General features: G+C 38.7%; 1 protein-coding gene across 4 annotated transcripts; it reads right to left on the reverse strand.

Moving 5' to 3' along the window:
• Nucleotides 1-453: 453 nt before the first annotated feature.
• LOC139152919 (membrane-spanning 4-domains subfamily A member 8-like) lies at nt 454-22921 on the reverse strand. Of its 4 annotated transcripts, none has more exons than XM_070726358.1 (8): nt 22341-22921; nt 16593-16823; nt 14785-15032; nt 13443-13565; nt 13203-13259; nt 10507-10629; nt 7019-7132; nt 454-2982 (listed from the first exon to the last, which is right to left on the reverse strand). In XM_070726358.1, exons 3-8 carry the CDS (start codon nt 14998-15000, stop codon nt 2872-2874), a joined length of 744 nt encoding a protein of 247 aa, XP_070582459.1. In that variant the 5' UTR covers nt 15001-15032; nt 16593-16823; nt 22341-22921; the 3' UTR covers nt 454-2871. The 4 variants fall into 4 exon arrangements, with proteins under 4 accessions (XP_070582459.1, XP_070582465.1, XP_070582442.1 ...); XM_070726364.1 differs by lacking the exon at nt 22341-22921 and adding an exon at nt 16439-16468 and having other exon boundaries at nt 16593-16685; XM_070726341.1 differs by lacking the exons at nt 16593-16823; nt 22341-22921 and adding an exon at nt 16439-16557.
• Between the last annotated feature and the right edge of the window lie 36 nt (nt 22922-22957).

Genomic DNA, 22957 nt, shown 5'->3' on the forward strand with positions numbered 1-22957 from the left:
AATCTTGCACAAGTTACAGTGGTACCTCTACTTACAAACTTAATTCGTTCCATGACCAGGTTCTTAAGCAGAAGAAGCAATTTTTTCCTGTAGGGATCAAAGCAAATAATGCATGCAATTGGGGAAACCACAGGGAGGGTAGAGGCCCTGTTTCTGCCCAGGAGATTCCTAGAGAGGCCCCACGGAGGCTTCGCCCCACCTTTTCTGGCCCTGTTTCCTCCCAGGAGATTCCTAGAGAGGCCCCACGGAGGCTCGAGTTACAATTTCGGAGGTTCAGGTTTGTAACTGGAAAATGGTTCTTGAGAAGAGGCAAAAAAATCTTGAACACCCGGTTCTTATCTAGAAAAGTTCGTAAGTAGAGGCGTTTGTAGGTAGAGGTACCACTGTACAAAGTAGAACTCTGAATCAAATGAAATCCTGTCCCTTCTATTCATTTAACTCCAGTCCAAAACATTTTTATTTTTCATTTTATTTATTTATTTGTCCAGCATATATAACAGATAAAAATATAAACATGATTATGAATACATGAAATTGATAAGAATAAAAAGGGGACATTAGGACAGGGACGATAGACATATTGGTGCACCTATGCACGCCTGTTACAGTGGAGAGTAGGAAGGCCAACAAAATCTTAAAATTCAAAAGCTTAATAAAAGCGTAAATGCTTTAATAACATACTATATTTTAATACTATATTCTTTAAAATGTTGGGACAGATCATCCACCAAAACTCAAAAACTGCAAATGTGCCTTTTGCACACCTACAAAACTTTTCACCAGAATGGAATGGAATAGCATAGCATAGCATAGAATAGAATAGAATTCAATTCTTTATTGACCAAGTGTGATTGGACACACAAGAAATTTGATTTTGGTGCATATGCTCTCAGTGTGCATAAGGAAAATAAAATGCATTCATCAACAATAAAATATACAACATTTAATGGTAGTCAAGGTTAAAAATAAACTATCAAATCATACTAGGAAACAAATATAAACAATATGAATTTAAAGTTACAAGCAACATGGTTATAGTAATAAGTGGAAAGAGATAATGTAGATACTAATAAAGAAGAGAAGAATAATAGTAATATAGTCTTACTAAACTATTTGACAGTGTTCTGGTATTTAGTTGTCAAGCAGAGTGATGGCATTCAGGGAAAAACTCTTCCTTGTGTCTAGTTGTTTTGGTGTGCAGAGCCCTATAGTGTTGTTTTGAGGGTAGACGTTGAAACAATTTATATTCAGGATGTGAGGGGTCTGTAGATATTTTCACAGCCCTCTATTACATCACTACGTAGTAATCATTAGTAATTACATAATACAAAGTATTACATCACTATTAATGAATATTTCAGATTCTTCTAGAAAATATCAGGTGGAAGGAAAATCAAATTGTTTGTGTAAGGTGACCAGATTTTAACTCCTAATACTTACAGCACAATTTTCAGTGTGTTACGGTAGTTCTCAGCTGCACCCAGTGAATCTCACCACAAACTCAATAAAAAGGAAGCAAGAGTAATTAGTTTCAGCTGCAGCTAGTTGGCATTCAGGATGTTGGCTATCAACCTAAACCTCAAACAATCTGCAAATGTACATTTTGAACCCTTGTAAAAATCATTGCAGGGGTCAAACTTCTCACCATGTTATTATCAATAAGCAAACAACTAATCATCTATAAATTCTGAGAGTTCACACTTACAGGTTGCTACTCCACCTTTCACACATTCTTTCTCTTAATATGAATGGCTTTGATTTTGGAATTGCCTGTTTGCTCAATTGTAAGCTCTTCACCAATGCAGCTAATGAAAGTCTTTACAAGTTCACCTGTTGGAGATGGGCTGATAGTCACAAAAAGCAGACAATATGCATAGAATCTGTATTTTTGATCAGTTAAAGTGCCCTACCAATATGGAATATTTTAGTTATATGCAAATTTCTTGTAATCTGTTTTGGGATCACAGTGATTATGCAACCAACATTACAGGTACGTCTAAAATTGTAACTGGTCATTTTGTGACCATTCAAAGTTACAACAGACTTGAAGACAGTGGCTCATGATCAGTCCTCACAAGTAGGTCAAGATGCTTGGCAACCAGAATATACGTATGACCAGGGGTGGGCAGCAGGCAGGACTAGGTGGAATGAAGTTCCACCTGTGGAAATGAAGCTGCATACACAGCTGCATGACCATCAAGCCACACCCACAAAATAAGCCACACCCACAGTGTGGCAGTGAAAATTTTGGCTGCCCATTACTGTGTATGACAGTTTTAGCATGCCAGAGTCAGTAATTGGTGTTTGTGAGCTTCCCAGCTGGATTTTTAAAAAGTTAGATGTGGGAAATTGGCTTCACTTAAGGACTATGTGAGTCACTTAACAAGTAGAATAATTCAATTAACAATAGTTGCAAAAATGGTCATAAATTGGGTACAATGCACTTACACTGCCTCACTTAGCAATGGATGCTCTGGTTCAAATCGCAGTAGTAAATCGACAACTATCTGTATTGTGTCAATGACATGTTTTATGATTAACTTGTGTTTTAATTTTAGTAGCTGTTTCTTTATCTGCATCACATCTCCTACTTAATTCCATATTTGCCACACACACACAAACATCATCCAAAGTAAAACAAAAGGGTAATACACAGCCTCCATCATCCACTGTAGGGTGTCTACAGTACTTCTTCATAAACACACTAATGATTTCCAGCATAAATTCTTGTTTCTTGGGAAACATTATAACTAGGTATCAAGTAAAATAGAAGAACTTTAAGAAAAGAAAAGAAAGAAAATAAAGTAATGTGAAATGTATTGCTTCTCCTGAAACCTCTTTTGCCAACAATTCTCACATTTCCTTCTTGTTTTACTGAGATTTGGTAACCATGCTATTGTAAGTCGGTGAAGGAGGAGGATTTGGTTCAGCTGTGACTTCTCCACCTTCGATGACTTGGTAAGGCACATAAAGCATTGTTGGCTGTAACAGAAAAGAACAGTCAATATAAAAAATACTAAGGGAGGCATATGTTACTCTAGGTGGGAGGAATAGATTCTCCAATTGTGTGTGTTTGTTAGTCTCAACAACAGGCTGAAATACTTGATAGCTCAAAGTACTGATAGAGAATTTTTTTAAAGTATAAATTAAAAGTATAAATTAACAGGCAAATGATTTAGGGTCTGTTAAGTGACTTTTCCTGATTAAATCTGCCAGCCTTATCCACATATTTGGAGAATGTCTGCTCAGGATCTTCCACTTATCTATCAATAGGTGTGAGAGGAGAAGTACCCCTACTCCTGCCCCCGCCGCAGTGAGTATTCTCTGTATGGAATAGATGACCTGAAATAAAGATGGTACCAACTGGGATGGTCCTCTGGAAAGTGAAGTGGCTTCTCCTGAGGACCTTTGGGAGCTGATTTTATTTTGTGCTTTAGTTTTTTTTATAGTTGAACCACATGATTCTTGACAAATGTATATTTTATTTTATGTACACTGAGAGCATATGCACCAAGACAAATTCCTTGTGTGTCCAATCACACTTGGCCAATAAAAATTCTATTCTATTCTATAATTTTATATTGCTTATATTTTATGTTGGCTGCCCGGAACGAAGGGAGTGTTTCTTTTCTCTGGGCGCTGGCAGAAGTTTATTCCCTCTCCAAGCAACCAGAGAAAAGAAAATGCTTTGTTCACTCTGGACTGCCAAGGCCTCCTTAAGCGCCACTGAAAGGCTCCTCTGGCAGTCCAGAAAAGGCCGAAATGGCCGGGATTAAAAGGGGAATGGCAGGAAACTGGCCGGGCCCTTGTGCTGCTCTCAAATTTCCTGGGAAATTTTTCTGGGTTCAGGTTCTTAAGTAGAAAATGGTACTTGAGAAGAGGCAAAAAAATCTTGAACACCCGGTTCTTATCTAGAAAAGTTCTTAAGTAGAGGTGTTCTTAGGTAAAGGTACCACTGTAATATCTTTAGGATATTTTGTCCCTCTTAATGCTCTGCCTTGTATTCTTTCTTGCTGTCCTTGTTTCTTGGTGTCCTCCTTTTGTCTCTCTCTTTCTTCTACTGGTTCTTCTTCTTGACTTCTATCTTTTAAGTCCACTCTGCTCTCTCTACTTTTTCTACTAGTTTGTTCTTCCTCTATTAAGCTACTTTGTGTGCAAAAATTTTGTGCTTGTTCTACTGAGTCTATTCTAACTTGCCTCATTATTAGTAGGCCCCCTCGGCACCAGCCATCTGAATATTATATTGTCTTTTATTAGTCTTTTTGTTGGGAATTGGTATTGTTTCCTGTTATCTGATTCTGTTTTATCATTATTATTTCCTTGCCTTTATGTGAAATTGTTTTATTATGAGACCATTTGTAAATATCATCTCAGATAGCTCTCCTCGTGAATCTTACATGCACCTCTTTGGGCAGGTGATGTCTCCTGGCAAAATTTGTGTGTACTCAGTAGATTTCATCAATATCTCGTACTATTTCTTATGGATCAGTTTGCAGAATTTCATCTAATATGTCAGCTATCTTCTCTCCCAGATTTTCTCCCTTCTCCCTATTTTGTAATCTCAAGTTATATGAGGCACGTTCCATCTCTAAGTGAGTGATGGCTTCCTCAGACAAGTGTTGAAGACCTGGCTCTGTCTGGGGGCCATCAGAATTAACAGCTTATCTCCGGCCAAACATCATTTGACTGGTATCCACAATGATATGAAATTATTGATTGAATCCAGAGATTTTTATTGTTATTAACTTGAAGGTTTTTAGTGTTAATTAAGGATTATTAAGGAGATTTTATTATTATTAATGCTCAAATTTGACTTTTTATTGTACAGTTTTTATTGTTATGAGGCACCCTGATCTTGCGGGATTGGCCAACATATGTCAAATTAATAAATTTCTCAAAAACAAGATGTTTTTCTCTTCTATAGCATCGATCCTTTGTTCTACCCTTTCTATCTTGTCTTCTATTGATCTTTTGTTCATTTTCTATTAAGGTTTGTGGAATGTTTATGATCTTGTTGTTAATTCCTTTCACTTTGTCCTTTACCTCCACCATCTCTACTTTAAATTCCTTGTGGCGTTTTTTAGCCTCTTCTTGATTATTTTCTATTGTTATATGGGTTCTTGCCATTGACTGTTGTATCTGGAATAATGTCTCTTGGATAGATTGCAGACTAGTGGCTGATCCAGATTTTTCTTTTGATAACATGCTTTCAATGGTTTTTTGATGCACTGGGGACTCTTGAACTGTTAATGCAGGTTTCAATGCTGGCTTTTTACTCATTTTAGTAGTGGTAATTGTGCTGATCATATTAAAAGCATTTATATTTTTCCAAAGTAATATATAACTCTTATAGCTTGTAAATATATGTATATTGTGGCAAAGAGAGTCAGTATAACTCTTACATTATGTTAATAAATATCACCTAAATCTATAATAACTAATGCTAGTAATATACAAATTTCTTATATAAATTTCTCTATATACAGTTAATTTTACCAAACATTTATTTTAACTGTTATATTATCTATTTTAAATATTTTCAACTACTTAATTATAAATATATATACAAAATTTGCAACTAACTATAGATGAAAATATAATACCAAATAAAAATAATATACAAATTCTTATGTAGATTTCTCTATAAACAATTAACTTTAACAAGCATTTATGCTAATTACACTATGAATAGTTAAATGACTAAATATTATTATAGATTATAGTATTAAATGTGTTTTTAAATCTCACCACTATTAATAGAACAAGGGAGGAAGAAAAAAGGGAAAAGAGAACATAGAGAAAGGGGAGAGAAAAGAAAGAACAAAGAATGGAAGATATCAACAATTATTAAATAAAACATGAAAAAGAGAATAAGCATACAATTGTCAATTTCTATAAAAGAGCATATTTCTTCTTTTTGTATATTTTTTCTTTTTCCTTTTAAGTATACTTATCAAGTCAATAGTTTTTTTTTAGCAGTTTGTTTATGTTTATAACACCTCAGGGTCCTGAGTTAAAGAATTTTATTATAATAATATATAAAACTATATCAAATTTTAACTCTAAGATTAACAAGTGTCTACATTATTTCCATAATCCCATATCTAATCACCAAAGCCCCAGATCAACTTTTAATTTGTTTCTCACAAAAAGTCCAGTAATAGCTCATATCACTTTAATCACTATTTGTTAAGGAAACCAGAACACATTTAATTGCACCAAACACTAAATAAACCAGGAATGGAAAACCCTAAACTCTAGTATAGACCCATTCTTCTCAAATTTGGCAACTTTAAGGTGCATGGACTTGAATTCCTGAATTCCCCAAGCAGCGTGAAGTTCACCCATCTTAAACTTGCCAAGACTGAGAAATATCAATCTACAGATAGCGATTTGCTGGCTTTTCTCAGTGTCAGATAAACTCCATGTAATGAGTAAATCACACAGATTACATTTATTTCTGGTATCTTCATATCAAGACTTTACAGTTGAGATGAAGTTCCTCAGGCTATATGTTCACAATCTGTCTGATCATATAGGTGAAAAGGAATAATATCTCCCATCTTATTGGCTGCTCACGTGGGACTTGTTTGTAAGACTAAAAAGCCCACTGGTGTTCTTATACAATTATCCAGCAGCCAAGGTATGCTTGGTGGCCAATAAGAACACACAGATGTGGTCACATATCATGGACTATATTACCCAGAGTGCAATCTGACTACATTCCCCTTACTGCAATCTCTTAAAGAAACATCTCCTAATCCAAGCTAACTATCTCTCTATTCTACCAGCACAAGGGATTTTCCATTCCTTTTTAAATTGGTTCTTAGTTAGTTATAAATTTTACTGAGTACCCTGAGCAACCAATCTCACTTAGTGTTCAAGGTAATAGCAAAAAAAAAAAGCAAATGATCAGGTTAGGTGGAGTGCAGATATAAAGAAGAAAAATGGACACTCTTATTTACATTCTTTAACCATGAAAACTGCTAAAGCTATTATCAGAGTATCAAATATTTACCTGATCATCACTACAGCAACTTGCCCAGCACCCGAAATGAGCCAGTGGAACAGCAATGCAAAATTCCAGCAGGCTGAACAAGAGCAGCATACTGAGGAGGCCGCAAACAACATTCTGTAGAGTATGAAGAAATGTGGGAAGATAGTTGTAATTTAAATTGGCTAGTAGCCAAGCCCTCAAAGTTTAATCAGGTGACTGTGGGAACGCTGCAGTGGCCATGCATATGAGGAGTGGTCAAAGCTTTAAGTGCCACTGAAACTTTGAATGGTCATTAAATAAATAGTTGTTCATTCAGTTAAAGACTGCTTGTACAGCCTGCATAATACAGTGGTACCTCTACTTAAGAACTTAATTCGTTCTGTGGCCAGGTTCTCAAGTAGAAACGTTCTTAAGTAGAAGCAATTTTCCCATAGGAATCAATGTAAAAGCAAATAATACGTCCAAACCCATTATTAAAGAAATAAAAGCTCAGAATTTGGGTAGGAGGAGGAAGAGGAAGAAGAGGAGGAGGACAGTCGCTGCCAAAGTAAGAAGGTGAAGTGGGGGGAATCAAAAAAATCCAAAACCTTAAGGCTTAAAAAAAAAAGAGAGACTCTGAGGCGGCGAGGAGGAGCACGCACCTCCAATACACCTGATACAAGGCTGCCTCCCACACACTGCCTCCCATATATTGGCTGCTGCTGTTGCTACCTACTGCCTCTTCCTTCCCATGCCCCTCTCCTCTCGCTTGCTCGCTTTGTAGCTGGCACCTTTCCTTCGCTGTGGTGACTCCTTGGCTGCCCAGAGTGAAGGGAGCGTTTTTTTTCTCTGGGCACTGGCAGAGGTTTATTCTCTCTCCAAGCACCCAGAGAAAGGAAAATGTTTCATTTGCTCTGGACTGCCAAAGCCTCCTTAAGCGCCACCAAAAGGCTCCTCTGGCAGCCCAGATGGCCAAGATTAAAGGGGGAATGGCAGGAAACTGTCTGGGCCTTCGTGCTGCTCTCAAATTTCTTGGGAATTTTTTCCAGGCTCGGGTTCTTAAGTAGAAAATGGTTCTTAAGTAGAGGCAAAAAAAATCTTGAACACCCAGTTCTTATCTAGAAAAGTTCTTAAGTAGAGGCATTCTTAAATGGAGGTACTACTGTACTGTATAAGAAAATCACATCAGGGAACATTATTACATCTCTTATGTTTTGCTGAATTGTTGAGTCTAGTCAGAGCTGAAGAAGCTTCTTCAATGAGAAATGAAATGTCTCCATGGAAAAACAAGAAAGTTCAGTTGCCTCTTGAAAAAGCACCTTTGGGATGAGGGAGGAAAGAGGCTGGCTAGTCCAAAGAGGAAAACCAACAGGCTTCCTCACTGTCCTAACATATCCACTCCTATCCACTCTTGGAGATTTAATCTCCAAGATAGAATAATAGAATAGTATAATAGAATTAAGAAAGTAGGAAAGAACCTTAGAGGTCTTCTAGTACAACCCCCTGCTTAGGCAGGAAACCCTACACCATTTCAGACAAATAGTTATCCAACATCTTCTTTAAAACTTCTAATGTTGGAGTATTCAGTTTCTGGAGGCAAGCTGTTCCACTGATTAATTGTTCTGTCAGGAAATTTCTCCATAGTTCTAAGTTGCTTCTCTCCTTGGTTAGTTTCTACCCATTGCTTCTTGCTCTATCCTCAGGTGCTTTGGAGAATAGCTGCACTCCCTCTTCTTTGTGGCAGCCCCTTAGATATTGGAGCACTGCTCTCATGTCTCCCCTGGTCCTTTTAATTAAACTAGACATACCCAGTTCCAGGAACTGTTTGTTCTATGTTTGAGCCTCCAGTCCCTAATCATGTTTGTTGCTCTTCTCTGCACTCTTTCTAGAGTCTCAACATCTTTTTTACATCATGGCAATCAAAATCTAATGTAGTATTCCAAGTGTGGCCTTACCAAGGCATTATAAAGTAGTATTAACACTTCAGGTGATCTTGATTCTAGCCCTCTGTTTATGCAGCCTGGAACTATGTGGGCTTTTTTGGCAGCTGCTGCACACTGCTGGCTCATATTTAAATTGTTGTCCACTAGGACCCCAAGATCCCTCTCATAGTTACCACTATTGAGCAAGTACCACATATACTGTACCTATTCATTTTGTTTTTCTTGCCTAAATGTAGAACCTTACCTTTTTCACAACTGAATTTCATTTTGTTAGATAGCGCCCAATGTTCAAGTTCAACAAGATCCTTCTGTATCTTGAGCCTATCTTCTGGAGCATTGGCTATTTCTGCCAGCTTGGTGTCATCTGGAAATTTTATGAGTTCCCTATCTATCCCTCATTCCAAGTCATTGATGAAGATGTTGAAGAATATTGGGCCTAAAACAGACCCTTGGGATTCTCTACTGCATACCTCCTTCCATGTAGATGCTGCTCAATTGAGCACCACAAGTTGAGTGTGGTTGGTCAGTCAGTTACAAATCCATCCGGTGGTGTTGATGTCCAACACACATTTTCCTATTTAATCTAGTAGTGGGCCATGGTCTACTTTATTAAATGCCGGTAATAGGTGAACGGAAATAGATCTTATACACCTTGAGGCTGTTTTGGATGTTCAGAATAAGAGGAGAGGAAAAGAATAGTTTTAAACTAGCACAGATAATGATGACTTACATCACACCTAAATTTTACTCATGGGCTGGGGAAAAGGTAAAGGTAATCTCATTGGAAAATTTGCATCAACAGAGCATGGTTAAGAACAGCAACGTGATTCAGATTCAGTCAATCTAAAATATATTGTTTCCCCTCCTCAATAAGGATACATCTGTTTTCTTTACCCAAATTCTTTCCAATCATCTGTCAGACTGGAAAGGAGAAAAGCCCCGGATGTGATACTATTATGTTTTAACTCTTGGAAGAATGCAAAGAGCAGCACTTTACAAAATAACTAAAAATTCAATCTATTGATCCCAGGTATTGGGTTGGTTCTAAATTGTCCAGAATTTGCCTAAATTTCAAGGACAACAAGAAAATGCAAAGAAGGGATGGGGATGTTGAGGTGGCAGGAAAAACTGGTATAGTTTCAACATGTGCAGCCGTATTCTATTCTATATAGAATTCCCAAGCATTCCTGTTTTGTGTGGGCATCCATGCCCTACTGTAAAACAACCAAATGTTTACACTGTACAGATATATAATCAAAAGGTATGTCTAAAACATATTAACCTTTTTTTTAAAAAAAAAAGTCCACCTCCCATCAAAAAAGAAAAAAGCTGGAGAAGAAAGAAGAAAGCTACAAAGTCCTAAGCATTTTGTATCTTGATGACCAGAAGATTGCTTACCCTTATTTAACAAATGCACGTATGTTTAAAAAATTCAAATGAAATAGAACACATCTCTTTGGGACTGAGACTTATTCAAGGAAAATTTTCAAACAAGTCAAAGGAACTGGGATATCCTAGCTGCAAATATAATCTCCTTCTGGATTCTGCACTTGAAGCCAAAATGTAAGACAAAATTGGTTGACTTACGTCTAAATCATTACAGTGATATCTGATCTTTAAACTGATGAATATCAAATCGCATATATGAAGGATGCTACCACTTAATGACATTATAGCACTTGTGATGTTCAGTCCTACACTGGATTTCACCTGAAACAGAAATATACCAGAAGGAGAGAAAATACAATTACACTGTCAGCCTAAGTCTTATTAAATGCAAAGCATAACAACAATTAGACCCAACTATGGTTAAAAACAGTGACAAAGAAATTATCTGTGGATGCTTAATGACACATAACCAGTCAGTGGTGAAACCCAACAACATCCACTAAGATCATGAGTACCAAAGAGCAGCAACAACACAGTTTCCCACAGTGAAAATGCAAAGTCCACAAGTTGATTTGAAGGGTTTTCTAAAATTGTCCAATTCCTTCTTTTTCTTTCTGGATGTCAGTCTCCATTGAAGACCAGGTCGCTAAAAGTGATAGGAAAAATGATACAATTTTTTCATCCCTTTAACACTTTGCTTGAAAAAACCCCCACGGTGTTTGTTGTAAGACGTGACATACTGTTAAGCATTAAATGTTAATGTTAAATACTCTTTCAGCTATAAAACATTACAGAGAGGCTACTAGAGAGATGAGAATGGTGAAATCCTTGGAGTCAGGGGTAGGAATACTAAAAATAAAAAAGGCTGTTTTTGCTTCTCCCTTTTAGAAACGTAGTATTTTTCTATCAAGATGGTTGTTTTTCTTCCTTTGAATCTATACCTTGTTCCTTTAAAAGCTTCTTCTCCGGTAATATCACACTACTAACAGAGCATACAAAACTTTCACCAGACCAATCCTTGAATACAACTCATCTATCTGGAACCCACAGCGCATTTCGGACATAAATATATTAGAAAGCGTCCAGAGATACTTTACGAGAAGAGCCCTCCACTCCTCTACTTGCAACATAATATCCTGGGCTTAGAAAGCTTAGAACTATGTCACCTTAAACACGACCTAAGCATTTCCCATAAAATCATCTACTACAATATCCTTCCTGTCAAAGACTAATTCAGTTTCAACCGAAACAATACATGAGCACACAACAGATATAAACTTAAAGTAAACCGCTCCAAACTCAATCATAGAAAATATGGCTTTAGCAACCAAGTAGTTAATGCATGAAACTCGCTACCGGACTCTGTAGTTTCATCACCAAGCCCTCAAAATTTTACCCTTAGACAGTGTTATATCTTTGTATACTACCAATACATACTTGACAAAATAAAAATAAAATAAAAACACAACAACAAATAAAACAAAAACATGTCTATGTTGCTATGAAATGGGGGAGAAGAATGCAAGCTCTTCATAGGAGGGTTACCATCATCTCTCTCTTCCCTGTGATTCCCAGGAGGATTCCCACTCTAGTTTCATACTTTTACTCCTAACATGCTGGGCTTCTTCCTAATGTTGCTTTCACAAGTCCAATTCAGCCATTCCATTCTATTGAGCTGCCGCACTATCACCCTCCTTTGCTGCAAAGATCCTGCAGGAGAAGGGCAGTATGGGCAACTGTAGGATCTGGCAGCGTGAGAGCTGTGAACCAAAAATACAAAACTTTTGTTGTGTCCCAGCATAACAGGTATAGTGCTGTTTCAAGACTAGAGCATGCAAGAAAACACCTCTGCTCAAGACTAGCAATAAGAATAGCACTTAGACTTATTGCTTCACAGTGCTTTACAGCCGTCTCTAAGTGGTTTACAGAATCAGTATGTCATAGTTGCAGAATAGGGACCAGGGGAGGCTCAAATTCAGGATGGTTGAACATTCTCTACTGTTGACATAGAACTTTCAATAGAAGCTATTCTGTCGAGCTCTCTGGCAGAATCCTCCCGAAAATGCACAGATACAATTTCAGACACACACACGTTTGAAAATTCAAAACAATGTTCTTTATACCAAAAATGCAAATAAACGAAGCACTCTTTTTGTATAGCAAAGAGCACTTGTCTCCAAACAAACTGGTAATTTGTACAAGTCCCTTATCAGTTCTGTGATACTTAGCGTGCAGCTGTGAGGCAATTCACAGTCCTTCTTCTTTCACAAAGTGAAACACACTTTGCTCTGGTTTAGTTTCAAAGTGGGGAAAAATCAGCACACAAAGGTCAAAGTCAGCAAAGCAGTCACGAAACACAACGATCAGATAATCCCCCACAATGGCCAAACCCACAGGCTGCTATTTATAGCAGCCTCACTAATTACCACAGCCCCACCCAACCACAGGTGGCCTCATTTTCTTTGATAATAATCTCTCAGTTGTTGCTGCCTATGCATCGCTCTCCTCATGTGTGGCTGTATCATTAACTCTTGTTCTGAATCCAAGGAGGAGCTAGATAATTGATCTCCTTCTGAGCTGTCTGCCACACTCTCCTCCTCCCTGTCACTCATGTCTTCTTGGTCAGAGGAGACTTCATCAGCAGATTCCACCAGGAGCAAAACAGACCTGCGCCATGTGGATGTCTCCCCCACATCCACAGTCCTTGGGGCAGGAGCTGGGCCAGAGCTAACCACAACAAGGAGCAAGACTTGGAAGCAAAAGTTGAACAGTTTTTCTTTCTCAAATGTTGATTTAAAACTGAGCAGTATCTGAAAACAATAAAGAATGTAAAAAAGACCTGACTGCTTACAAAGAAATAGCATAAAAGAAATTCAAATATTAAACTTTCTCACCAAATGACGATTTGGACGCTTCGCAGCTGCTACACAAACTGATCCAGAAGAAATAAACTAGGGTAAAAGAAACAGGAAAGGATTTATTTCAGTCCAATGGAAATATCAACAGAAAAAATATCAGAAAAATATGGCACCCATGAGAAGCCAGATAGGCTCCAATGCAAACAGTACTTTTACAAGTATCACTTAGCCATTAATACCATGGTGATGATTCAACAAAAATGTGCACATACTTACAAATATTCCTCCCCAAAAGGGGTAACCTCCAATTGCAGATAAGGTACGATAAAAAGAAGTGACTAGAGAAAACAAGACAGATCCAAAGCCAAGGTAGATCAACCCAATCATGATTTGGATAGTCTACGAAGGAAAACACAGAAAGCAAGACAACTTCATTTGCTAAATCAGAGAAATACAGGCACATTCTAATTTGTTACCACTCCAGGAAAGATATCTTTCAAAGATCTTACAAAGGGTTTGGGGATTCTAAGCTTCCAGTGCAGGTGTTGACCGTAGTCCTGGTTTGCTATGGTGAAAAATCCAAATGGAGAGAAGGGGCAATTTGAGACACTGTTGTCACTATGCAGCAGACATTTACTGCTGATTATGATCTACAGCAGGGGTCCCCAACCACCGGGCCGCGGACCAGTACCGGGCCGCGGGGCATGTTGCACCGGTCCGTGGAGTCAGCAGCTGCCAGTCCTCCTGCCGCCGCCCCCTCCCTCCAGTGCTTCATCTCCCGCTGGGAAAGAGGCCTCGGGAGGCAGGTTCTGCCGGCCACAGGGCGATGGACGGGACAGAGGGGCGGGAAGGACCGGGAGGCTCAAGCCTCTTTTGGCTTCTGCCGTGGCACGCCTTTGCGTTTTTGGCTGGGGGGGGAGGCAGGAGGGCCGGCCTGACCCCCTCCCTCCAGCGCTTCACCTGCCGCCGGGCAAGAGGGTTTGGGAGGCAGGTTCTGCCGGCCACAGGGCGATGGCGGGAAAGAGGGGCGGGAAGGACCAGCACCCCCATGCTTAATCCCGCCCCCAACCACACCCCTTTCCGCCCCCACCGGGCCATAGAAAAATTGCCTTGCTGAAACTGGTCCCTGGTGGAAAAAACGTTGGGGACCACTGATCTACAGTATATGGCTTTTGGCAGAAAGAAGAATATCATGATGGGCCGTTGAGAGAAAAATGTCACCACTCACTACAGACTCCTCTCCTTGTGATGACCATGGTTAATCATGGTCATAACCACAAAGTGACTTCAACCAGCTTGGATTGGACTCAATCAGTGACCAAATGCTTCTGGGGAAATGCCCAACAACTGCACTTCTCTGAGGGAAGGGAGAAAAAGAGACCTTGACTGAGCTCCACTTTCTCAGTTAAAGAGCAAAGCAAAAGAATGCATATCTGGGTCAGAATGTTTTCCAGAAACACAAATGAAACTACCAGGAAGAACAGAGGGTTCTGGAGTAGATTCCAGAACCAGACAACAGCCAAGCCAAGGTATAGAACTTCAACATATGGCTCTCAGGTCTCTACATAGCTCTAAAAGCTTAATGGATTCAAACAGGCACAGAGCAAAGCATGCGTACCCCAAGCACTTTGGGGTCAGCACTGAAGAATCTCTCCAAAGGACCCTTTTGTGGGACTCGCTGAGGAGCATTGGTGGGAATTCCAAGTTGCTGAGCTCCATACTGAGGATATGGAATGGCTCCAGATGCCTGAAGTGGAACACTGGGGAATCCAGGCGCCATTTGGATTATGTTTCCTCCATTAGAGAGGGGGACAAATACGGTTCCACTGGCCATTCTTGCTGGAAGTGTTGCCACAGTTAAATTACCTGCAAACAAACAAGTGAGGAAAAATTAATATTTTAAAATGAAGGAGGCAAATTCTGGTCCTTCTTCTTAATCTCACTTTATGATATAACATTTGCCTGCAGTAAAACTGAAGAAAATTGCTAGAAGGGCAATAAAAACATACAACTAGTAGTAAAACCATACAACTTTCTCAGGGACAGAAATATTTCTTTTGCCCACCATTCAGCCACAACAAAAGAAACATCATGCTTGACAAGCAAAACATTTTCAAGAAAAAAACCAAGAAAGTCCAGTTGCCTTTTGAAAAGCATCTTTGGGACAACCATGAACCTGGAAGATTGCAAATCTCCATGGACATCAGTTGAAGAAAAAGTTAATCAGATCATAGAGAACATAACATTTTTCAATGCAAAAAGTCTCTTTCTGATCTTAGCACCACCTCGGATTCCCCAATTAAATGATATTTCCATTTGGGCAAGATTTTATTGTAACTTGCCCTCCTACAGTTACTGGCACATGGATCTAAAGGCATCAAGCATGTATGACCATGTTGATTGCCATCTTTATTTATTTATTTATTTGTTTGTTTGTTTGTTTGTTTATTGATTTGATTTGATTTGATTTGATTTGATTTGATTTGATTTGAATGCCGCCCCTCTCCGTAGACTCGGGGCGGCTAACAACAGTGGTAAAACAACATGAACAATACAATTAATAAAACAACTAAAAAACCCTTATATAAAAAACTAAACATACACACAAACACACTATGCATAACTTGTAATAGCCTAGGGGGAAAGAATAACTTAACTCCCCCATGCCTGGCGACAAAGGAAGGTCATATCAATTTGGACATAAGTTACTGTGAAGGACACAAGAGTAGGAATTTGTATCCCACCTTTGCTTCACTGATGAAGCTACATATCTTATCAGAACACAACTGGACCATAAGCCTGAGTTTTCTTACAAAACTCCAGACAACCCAGAAAAAAGTGAAATGATACAATAAAATCCCAACTAACATTGACATCTATTAGTCCTGTGGGTTTTTAAAACTCTGACCCAATAGTCCAAATGAATGAATTTGTACAGTCCTTAAGAGAAAGCTACTTCCTTCTTGACCTGTATTAATGGGAACTCAAAGTTAAGGAAAAATTGACCCACCCTCCTCTGAATGGTAAAACTGAAATACTGAATATTTGTGAGTTTACATGGCGCCTTTGCGCGTATTGGGCGCTTCCATCAAGGCAAAATTGCCTGCAATCTCTTCCCTGTCCGCTAATTATCTCCCAAAATCCTCACATCTAAAAGACCTGCGGTGGCTGAGAAGACCGCGGGTCGATGGCTGCAGGGGAGAACCGGCAGGCACCGGATGGTCCATAGATTAATTCCATATTATTTTAAAAAGTAACTAGAAATTACTCACGGCGACCGCTCAAGACCAAGTAGGCGAAAGCTTCAGGGGAAACGAAAGTAACATAACCGGAACAAGTGGAGGGCAGAGTTCCTCCGACTACTAAAAGGAAGGATTTACTCATTGCTCAATCAAGGGTACCCCCTCCCCCCCAAAAAACCCCCACCTTCTTTCTTCCCCTTTAACTGTTGCAACAAAGTTTGGGGCCAGGAACTTTCTGCTTGTTCAGAGATGAGAGGAAAACTTTCCAAGTTTATAAAGTCCCGTTATTCCCAGACTAAAACGAACCACTGGAATCAAACTCATCCCTCGACATTTGGTTCGCTTCCCTCTCTCAAAGTACACAAGTCCCGCGCTTGGAAGGGCTCATTTTCAACTCCTTGGAGACTTCTACAATCTTTACAAGAGTGCCAGAAATGAAAAGAAGATGACATGAATTGCGGTCCCCTCCCCAGATCTCTTTAAGTGCCCCCCGTTCAGCGGAGAGGATTTCTCTCCCTTCCCCCCCAACGACCCCCCACCTTTCCCTCCACCGGCGCTCCTTAAACAGTTTTCGTTTCCTCGTTTAGGCGTTTGAACAGGTAAAACCGCAACGGCGTGAAGGGGAGGCCGGAGGGACTCGAACCCAGCCTCCGATTGCGCTCCATGCGAAACTCTTCCTGGAAAATTTCCATGGACCCCTGAAGCCGCTAAAATATCTGGGCCAGATCCTTATAAATAAAATTTATTTATCCAATGAATGAATGAATGAATGAATGAATGAATGAATGAATGAATGAATGAATGTGCGGGTCACCTGCCTCCTCTCCTCAACCCTTGCTACTGAAACAGGGAATCAACTCAAGTGCCCTGTGTGGGCTGCAGCTACTGTCGGATACTATTGGTTCCCACACGCTTGGCCTGCCTTTTTTAAAATAAGTTTTTTTAATTTTTAAATCAAAATATATACATCTTTTATGAAGAAAGTGTTGTGGAATATATAATATACACTGCTCAAAAAAAAATTAAAGGGAACACTTAAACAACAAGTAAATCAAACTTCTGTGAAACCAAACTGTCCCCTTAGGAAGCAGCACTGATTCACAATCAATTCCACATGCTATCGTGCACATTCAGCTTTGTACAGAACAAAGTATTCAATGAGAATATTTATTCATTCAGATCTAAGATGGGTTATTTGAGTGTTCCCTTTATTTTTTTGAACAGTATATAATATATGTAATAATATATCTAATGTTCAATTTCAGCCATATTCTACTTTTTTCCACAATTTTTACCCTTATTCTTTTTTTCCCTCATACATGATTTTTTAAGACATACCATTACAGTATATGCCCGATTATTATAGTCTCTATTTCTCTAGACACCTTTTAATTCTTTAATCCTCCACATTTAAATCTTAAATTATCTCATAATCAAACACCAATGTTTTTTTGAAAAACACTTTATTAGTTATTTACATTTAAAAAAGGGTATAAACAATACAATAGTACAACATTTACAAAGTGCATGAAATTACATAATTATTTATGCATAGGAATCCATAGGGGAAAAAAGGAAGAAAAAGAAAAAGTGAGAAGACAAGGGGGATAACAACATACATATATACACTCAAGACAGAATAAAGCATTGTGCTTTATACATGAGTTGTTTTGGTATCAGAGCTGCTATTTGGTATTTACACCTGCTGAATTGCAGGCTAATTGTTTTATGCAGCATATTCATTTATAACAATATATTTCCCCCCTCTTATTTATTATTACACATATATCTTGTTAATTTATCCATTAACACAGTGATTTCCAACCTTTTTTGAGCTGCTGCACATTTTTTACATTTACGAAACCCTGGGGCACATTGAGCGGGGGGGGGGGGGGCTAAAAAAAGTTTGGACAAAAAAATTCTCTCTCTCTTCCTCCCCTTCGCTCTATTTCTTTCTCCCTCCCTCTTTCTCTCTCTCCATCCCTCTTTCTTTCTTTTCCTTCCTCTCTTTCTTGTTCTCTTTCTCTCTCCCTCCCTCCCTCCCTCCCTCCCTCTATGTCTTTCTCTCTCTCCTTCCCTCCCTCTCTTGCTTTCTTTGTCTCTCTCTCTCTTTCTTTCTCTCTCTCTTTCTTTCTTTCTCTCTCTCTTTCTTTCTCTTGTTCTCTTTCTCTCTCACTTGCTTTCTTTCTCTCTCTTGTTCTCTTTCTCTCTCTCTCTCTCTTGCTTTCTTTCTCTCTGAGCTTCGCGGCACACCTGACACTGGTTGAAAAATACTGCATTAACGTATCCATTTCTATGTGATTGCTTTCATACTCTCTATATTTTTCCATGGTATAATAGTGCCTTACAATGGTAATATTTCCTCTTAACAATAGTTTGGTTTTTCTCTCTTTATTCTTTTATTTTATTTTATTTTTATTTATCCAGATATACTACCTGTCCCAAGTATTGTGGAATTTCTTAGTATCTTTATCCTGTAGTTCATATGTAAGCTTTGTCATTTCTGCTACTTCATATATTTTTGTTATTACATTAAGCAATGTCGGGACGGATTCCTGTTTCCAGGTTTGGGCATACTGTATATGATTCTTGCCACGGTTGTTATGTATAGAATCAGATGTCTGTCATTTATTGTAACTTTATGCCTAATTATTCCAAGAAGGAAGAGTTCCGGTTTTAGTGGTATTTTTTCTCCTATAATTTCCTCCATCATATTTTTAGTTTTCTTCCAGAATTTCTTAACTAGTGGACACGTCCACCACATGTGGTAGTATGTACCTATTTTCACTTTGCAGCACTTCGGGGAGAGTCACACCAATATTAATTTCAGTCCTACTTCATCTAATGAAGCATTCCATAATTTATAGCAATGGTTCTCAACCTGGAGGTCGGGATCCCATTGGGAGGGGTCGAATGACCATTTCACAGGACAAATTTCCCATGAAAGCTTCTATTCTGGCACCTTACATATTTGTATAATTCGACCAATCAGGCATTTACAGTGGAGGTGTCCCTGTGACCTTCCTGTCAATCAGCTTAAAAGCCACCACAACATGGGGAACGGTATTAAGGGGTCGCGGCATTAGACCACTGATCTATAGCATAATAATCTTTTTTCACTTTTATATACATAAACACACACACACACAAACAATTATTTTTCAGTGGTTTTTTAGTACTCGCAAAATTCATTTTCTTCCTTTCCTTCTCAAACATATTCAAAATCAATGTTGCACCATTATACACCTTTAATTTCTTGTCTTTTTAAACAACCCATTTATTTCCCCATTTTTCAATATTAGTTTACTTCATTTTACAATCAAGATTAATCTCATTTATTTTTTTCAATTTTATCTTTAAAAATATTTTATTGTTTATAATATTCATAATCTTTTATCTATTTTCAGTTTAACATACATAAGAAAAACCATTTTTCCAATAATTAACATTTTTTTAGTACTAGTATAATTCTATTAAATCCTGTTTACATCTGATCCTATAAAATCTAGTTTTCTTCCTCGCTCCTTAATCTTCCTTTTTTTAACCATTATCTCTTAGTCTGTCTAACATTCCATTTTGTATTAATTTTCTGTTTATCTTTTTATCGCTTTTTCTTGGCTCCTTTTCACCCCTTTTTAAACATTTTATCTGTATTTTATCTTTTCCTCTGAATCTTTCTAATAGCCTTTCGATAAATGGTTTGTGTGTCTCTCTCCAGAATTTTTCTTCTTTTCTTCTTTTTATTTCCCTCTTCTCCTTTTATCTGTTTCTTTTTTGGAAAGCATTTCCCCCTTTCCCTCTCCACTCCTTCCATAACATTATAAATCTCAGTGAAATGGATGCTTGACACCCTCTTGTGTGTATGCTGGGGGTGGGGCACCCAGCCAGGCTGATCAATTGGAAATTGTGTTTCCCTGAAAATAAGCCCTAGGGCTATGATGGAGAACTTATGGCACACCTGCTACAGGTGGCACGTGGAGCCATATAAGAGGGAATGCAAGACTTTACCATGTTTCAACTTTAGCATGCATACACGTGCTGGCCAGCTGACTTCTGGGCTTGGGAAAGGCCATTTCGTCCCCCGGATGCTTCAAGATAGCTTCCCTGAGGTCCCAGAGGCAAAAAAAAAAAAAAATCACCTAACAGACAAGCTGGAAATTCAGAAAAATGCACTTATGGGGGGACAGGACAGGACAGAGATTACCTGTCCACGCAGCAGGCAGAGACAGAAGTGGAAACACCGCATGGTCTCTGAAAAAGCAGGGTCAGTGTGCTGGATCATGGGAGTGGAAGGCTCATCTTTGTGTCTCCCTCTTGGTTTGCCTCTGGGTCAAGGGATCAGCAGGCTGCAGATGCTGCCAGATACTGTCAGTCCTCACACACTTGATGCCTCTTGTGTGTAGTGTTCGGAAACTTCAGATCGTGCAGAATGCAGCTGCGAGAACAATCATGGGCTTCCCAAGGTATGCCCATGTTTCACCAACACTCCGCAGTCTGCATTGGTTGCCGATCAATTTCCGGTCACAATTCAAAGCGTTCGTTATGACCTATAAAGCCCTTCATGGCATCGGACCAGAATATCTCCGGGACCGCCTTCTGCCGCACAAATCCCAGCGACCGGTTAGGTCCCACAGAGTTGGCCTTCTCCGGGTCCCATCGACTAAGCAATGTCATTTGGCGGGACCCAGGAGAAGAGCCTTCTCTGTGGCGGCCCCCAACATCTGGAACCAGCTCCCCCCAAATATCAGAGTTGCCCCCACCCTCCTTGCCTTTCGCAAGCTCTTTAAACCCCACCTCTGTCGTTAGGCATGGGGGAATTGAAATTTCTCTTCCCCCTAGGCTTATAGAATTTATACATGGTATGCTTGTATGTATGAGTGTTTTTTTAAAAAAAATTGGGTTTTTTTAGATTGTTTTTAATATTAGATTTGTTTACATTGTCTTTTTATATTGTTGTTAGCTGCCCCGAATCTTCGGAGAGGGGCGGCATACAAATCTAATTAATAATAATAATAATAATAATAATAATAATAATAATAATGCCAGGGTGAGGTGGAGGTGGGATCCAACCGGGCTGATCAACCTGAAATCATGTTTCCCTGAAAATAAGTCACAGGGCTTATTTCGAAGCCCATAAATATATGAGACCGGGTCCTATTTTCAGGGAGGCACGTTAGGTAATAGGAATGATGAGAAGGATAACAGTAATATAGCCCTACCAGACAGTTTGACAATGTTGTGAGAATTAGTTGTTTAGCAGAGTGATGACATGGGGAAAATAACTACTCTTGTGTCTAGTTGTTTTGGCAGGCAATCTCCTATAGGGGGAACTGAGACATTCCTTTCCCCCTAGGCCTATACAATTTATGCATGGTATGTTTGTGTGTATGTTTGATTTTTAATAAGGGTTTTTAGTCATTTTAAATATTAGATTTCTATTATGTTGTTTTATTGTTGTTGTTAGCCGCCCTGAGTTTAAGGAGAGGGGCGGCATACAAACCAAATAAATGAATGAATGAATGAATGAATGAATGAATGAATGAATGAATAGTGTTATCTTTAAGGAAGAATTTAAGAGTTTATGTCCCATATGAGAGAAGTCCATAGATAATTTCTGGCTCGTGCAGTATATATGTCCTTAATAGAAGGCAGATTGGTAGCATTTTTTTTAAATTAGGTCTAACTCTATCCATTGAAATCTGTGTCTGTCTTGTTTGGTTGCAGTGCTAAATCAGACAGTTATAGAGGTGCAGATGACAGACCCAATGATTCCTTTGTAGAACTGTATCAGAAGCTCCTTGAACAATCTGGGCTTTCAGAGCTGGTGCAGGAAAAACATTCTTTATTTTACTGTTTTGATGATATTTTTAATATTATGTGTCCATTCTAAGTCTTGGGATTCTATAGAACCTAGGAAATTGAAGGTTCCTACCATTGATACTATGTTGTCCAGTATTGTAAGAGGTGATAGAATAAAAAGCCTTCTCCCAAAATTGACTATCATTTTTATAATTTTGAGTGTATTCAAGATTGTTCCAGCCACACTGCAAGGCTAATTGTTCAACTTCCCATCTGTATACAGATTCATTGAAGAAAGGACATAAAGAGTGCCATCATTTCAACCGATCTAGATTATATTCAGGATACTGCCTATCAACCTAAGCCTCAAAAACTCTGCAAATGTACATTTTGTACACCTGTAACATCATTGCAGGAGTCAAAACTTTCACCATGTAATTATGGGCAAGGAAGCAACGAATCTTCTCTATATTCCTGAGACAGTCAGCTGGCACAATTTCACAATTGCAAAATCTTCCAGGATGCAGATAATGAAGGCGCTTATAATTTTCCCTGGGAGAACAGTAAAGAAATGTGGTGTTGATCAATTTAAGTATCCTAACGATATGGAATATTTTAGTGATATACAAACCTCTTGTAATCTGTTCTAATTCTCTTAACAACAGTGGCAAAAATGGTCATAAATCAGGCAAAATTCACTTAAATTGTCTCACTTAGCAATGAATGTTCTGATCCAAGTTGCAGTTATAA

Source organism: Erythrolamprus reginae, chromosome 1, assembly GCF_031021105.1.
Source record: "Erythrolamprus reginae isolate rEryReg1 chromosome 1, rEryReg1.hap1, whole genome shotgun sequence".
In the NCBI taxonomy this organism is placed as follows: Eukaryota; Metazoa; Chordata; class Lepidosauria; order Squamata; family Dipsadidae; genus Erythrolamprus; species Erythrolamprus reginae.

What these genes read in the sequence shown, in the direction of transcription:
- LOC139152919 (XM_070726341.1), bottom strand. Translation starts at nt 16,550, where the DNA reads ATGAGTAAATCCTTCCTTTTAGTAGTCGGAGGAACTCTGCCCTCCACT. An exon ending in CTTGGTCTTGAGCGGTCGCC is followed by an intron (nt 15,033 to 16,438) that starts GTGAGTAATTTC and finishes GTTTGTTTGCAG; the next exon opens with GTAATTTAACTGTGGCAACA. An exon ending in GTTGCTGTAGTGATGATCAG is followed by an intron (nt 2,983 to 7,018) that starts GTAAATATTTGA and finishes TTTCTGTTACAG; the next exon opens with CCAACAATGCTTTATGTGCC.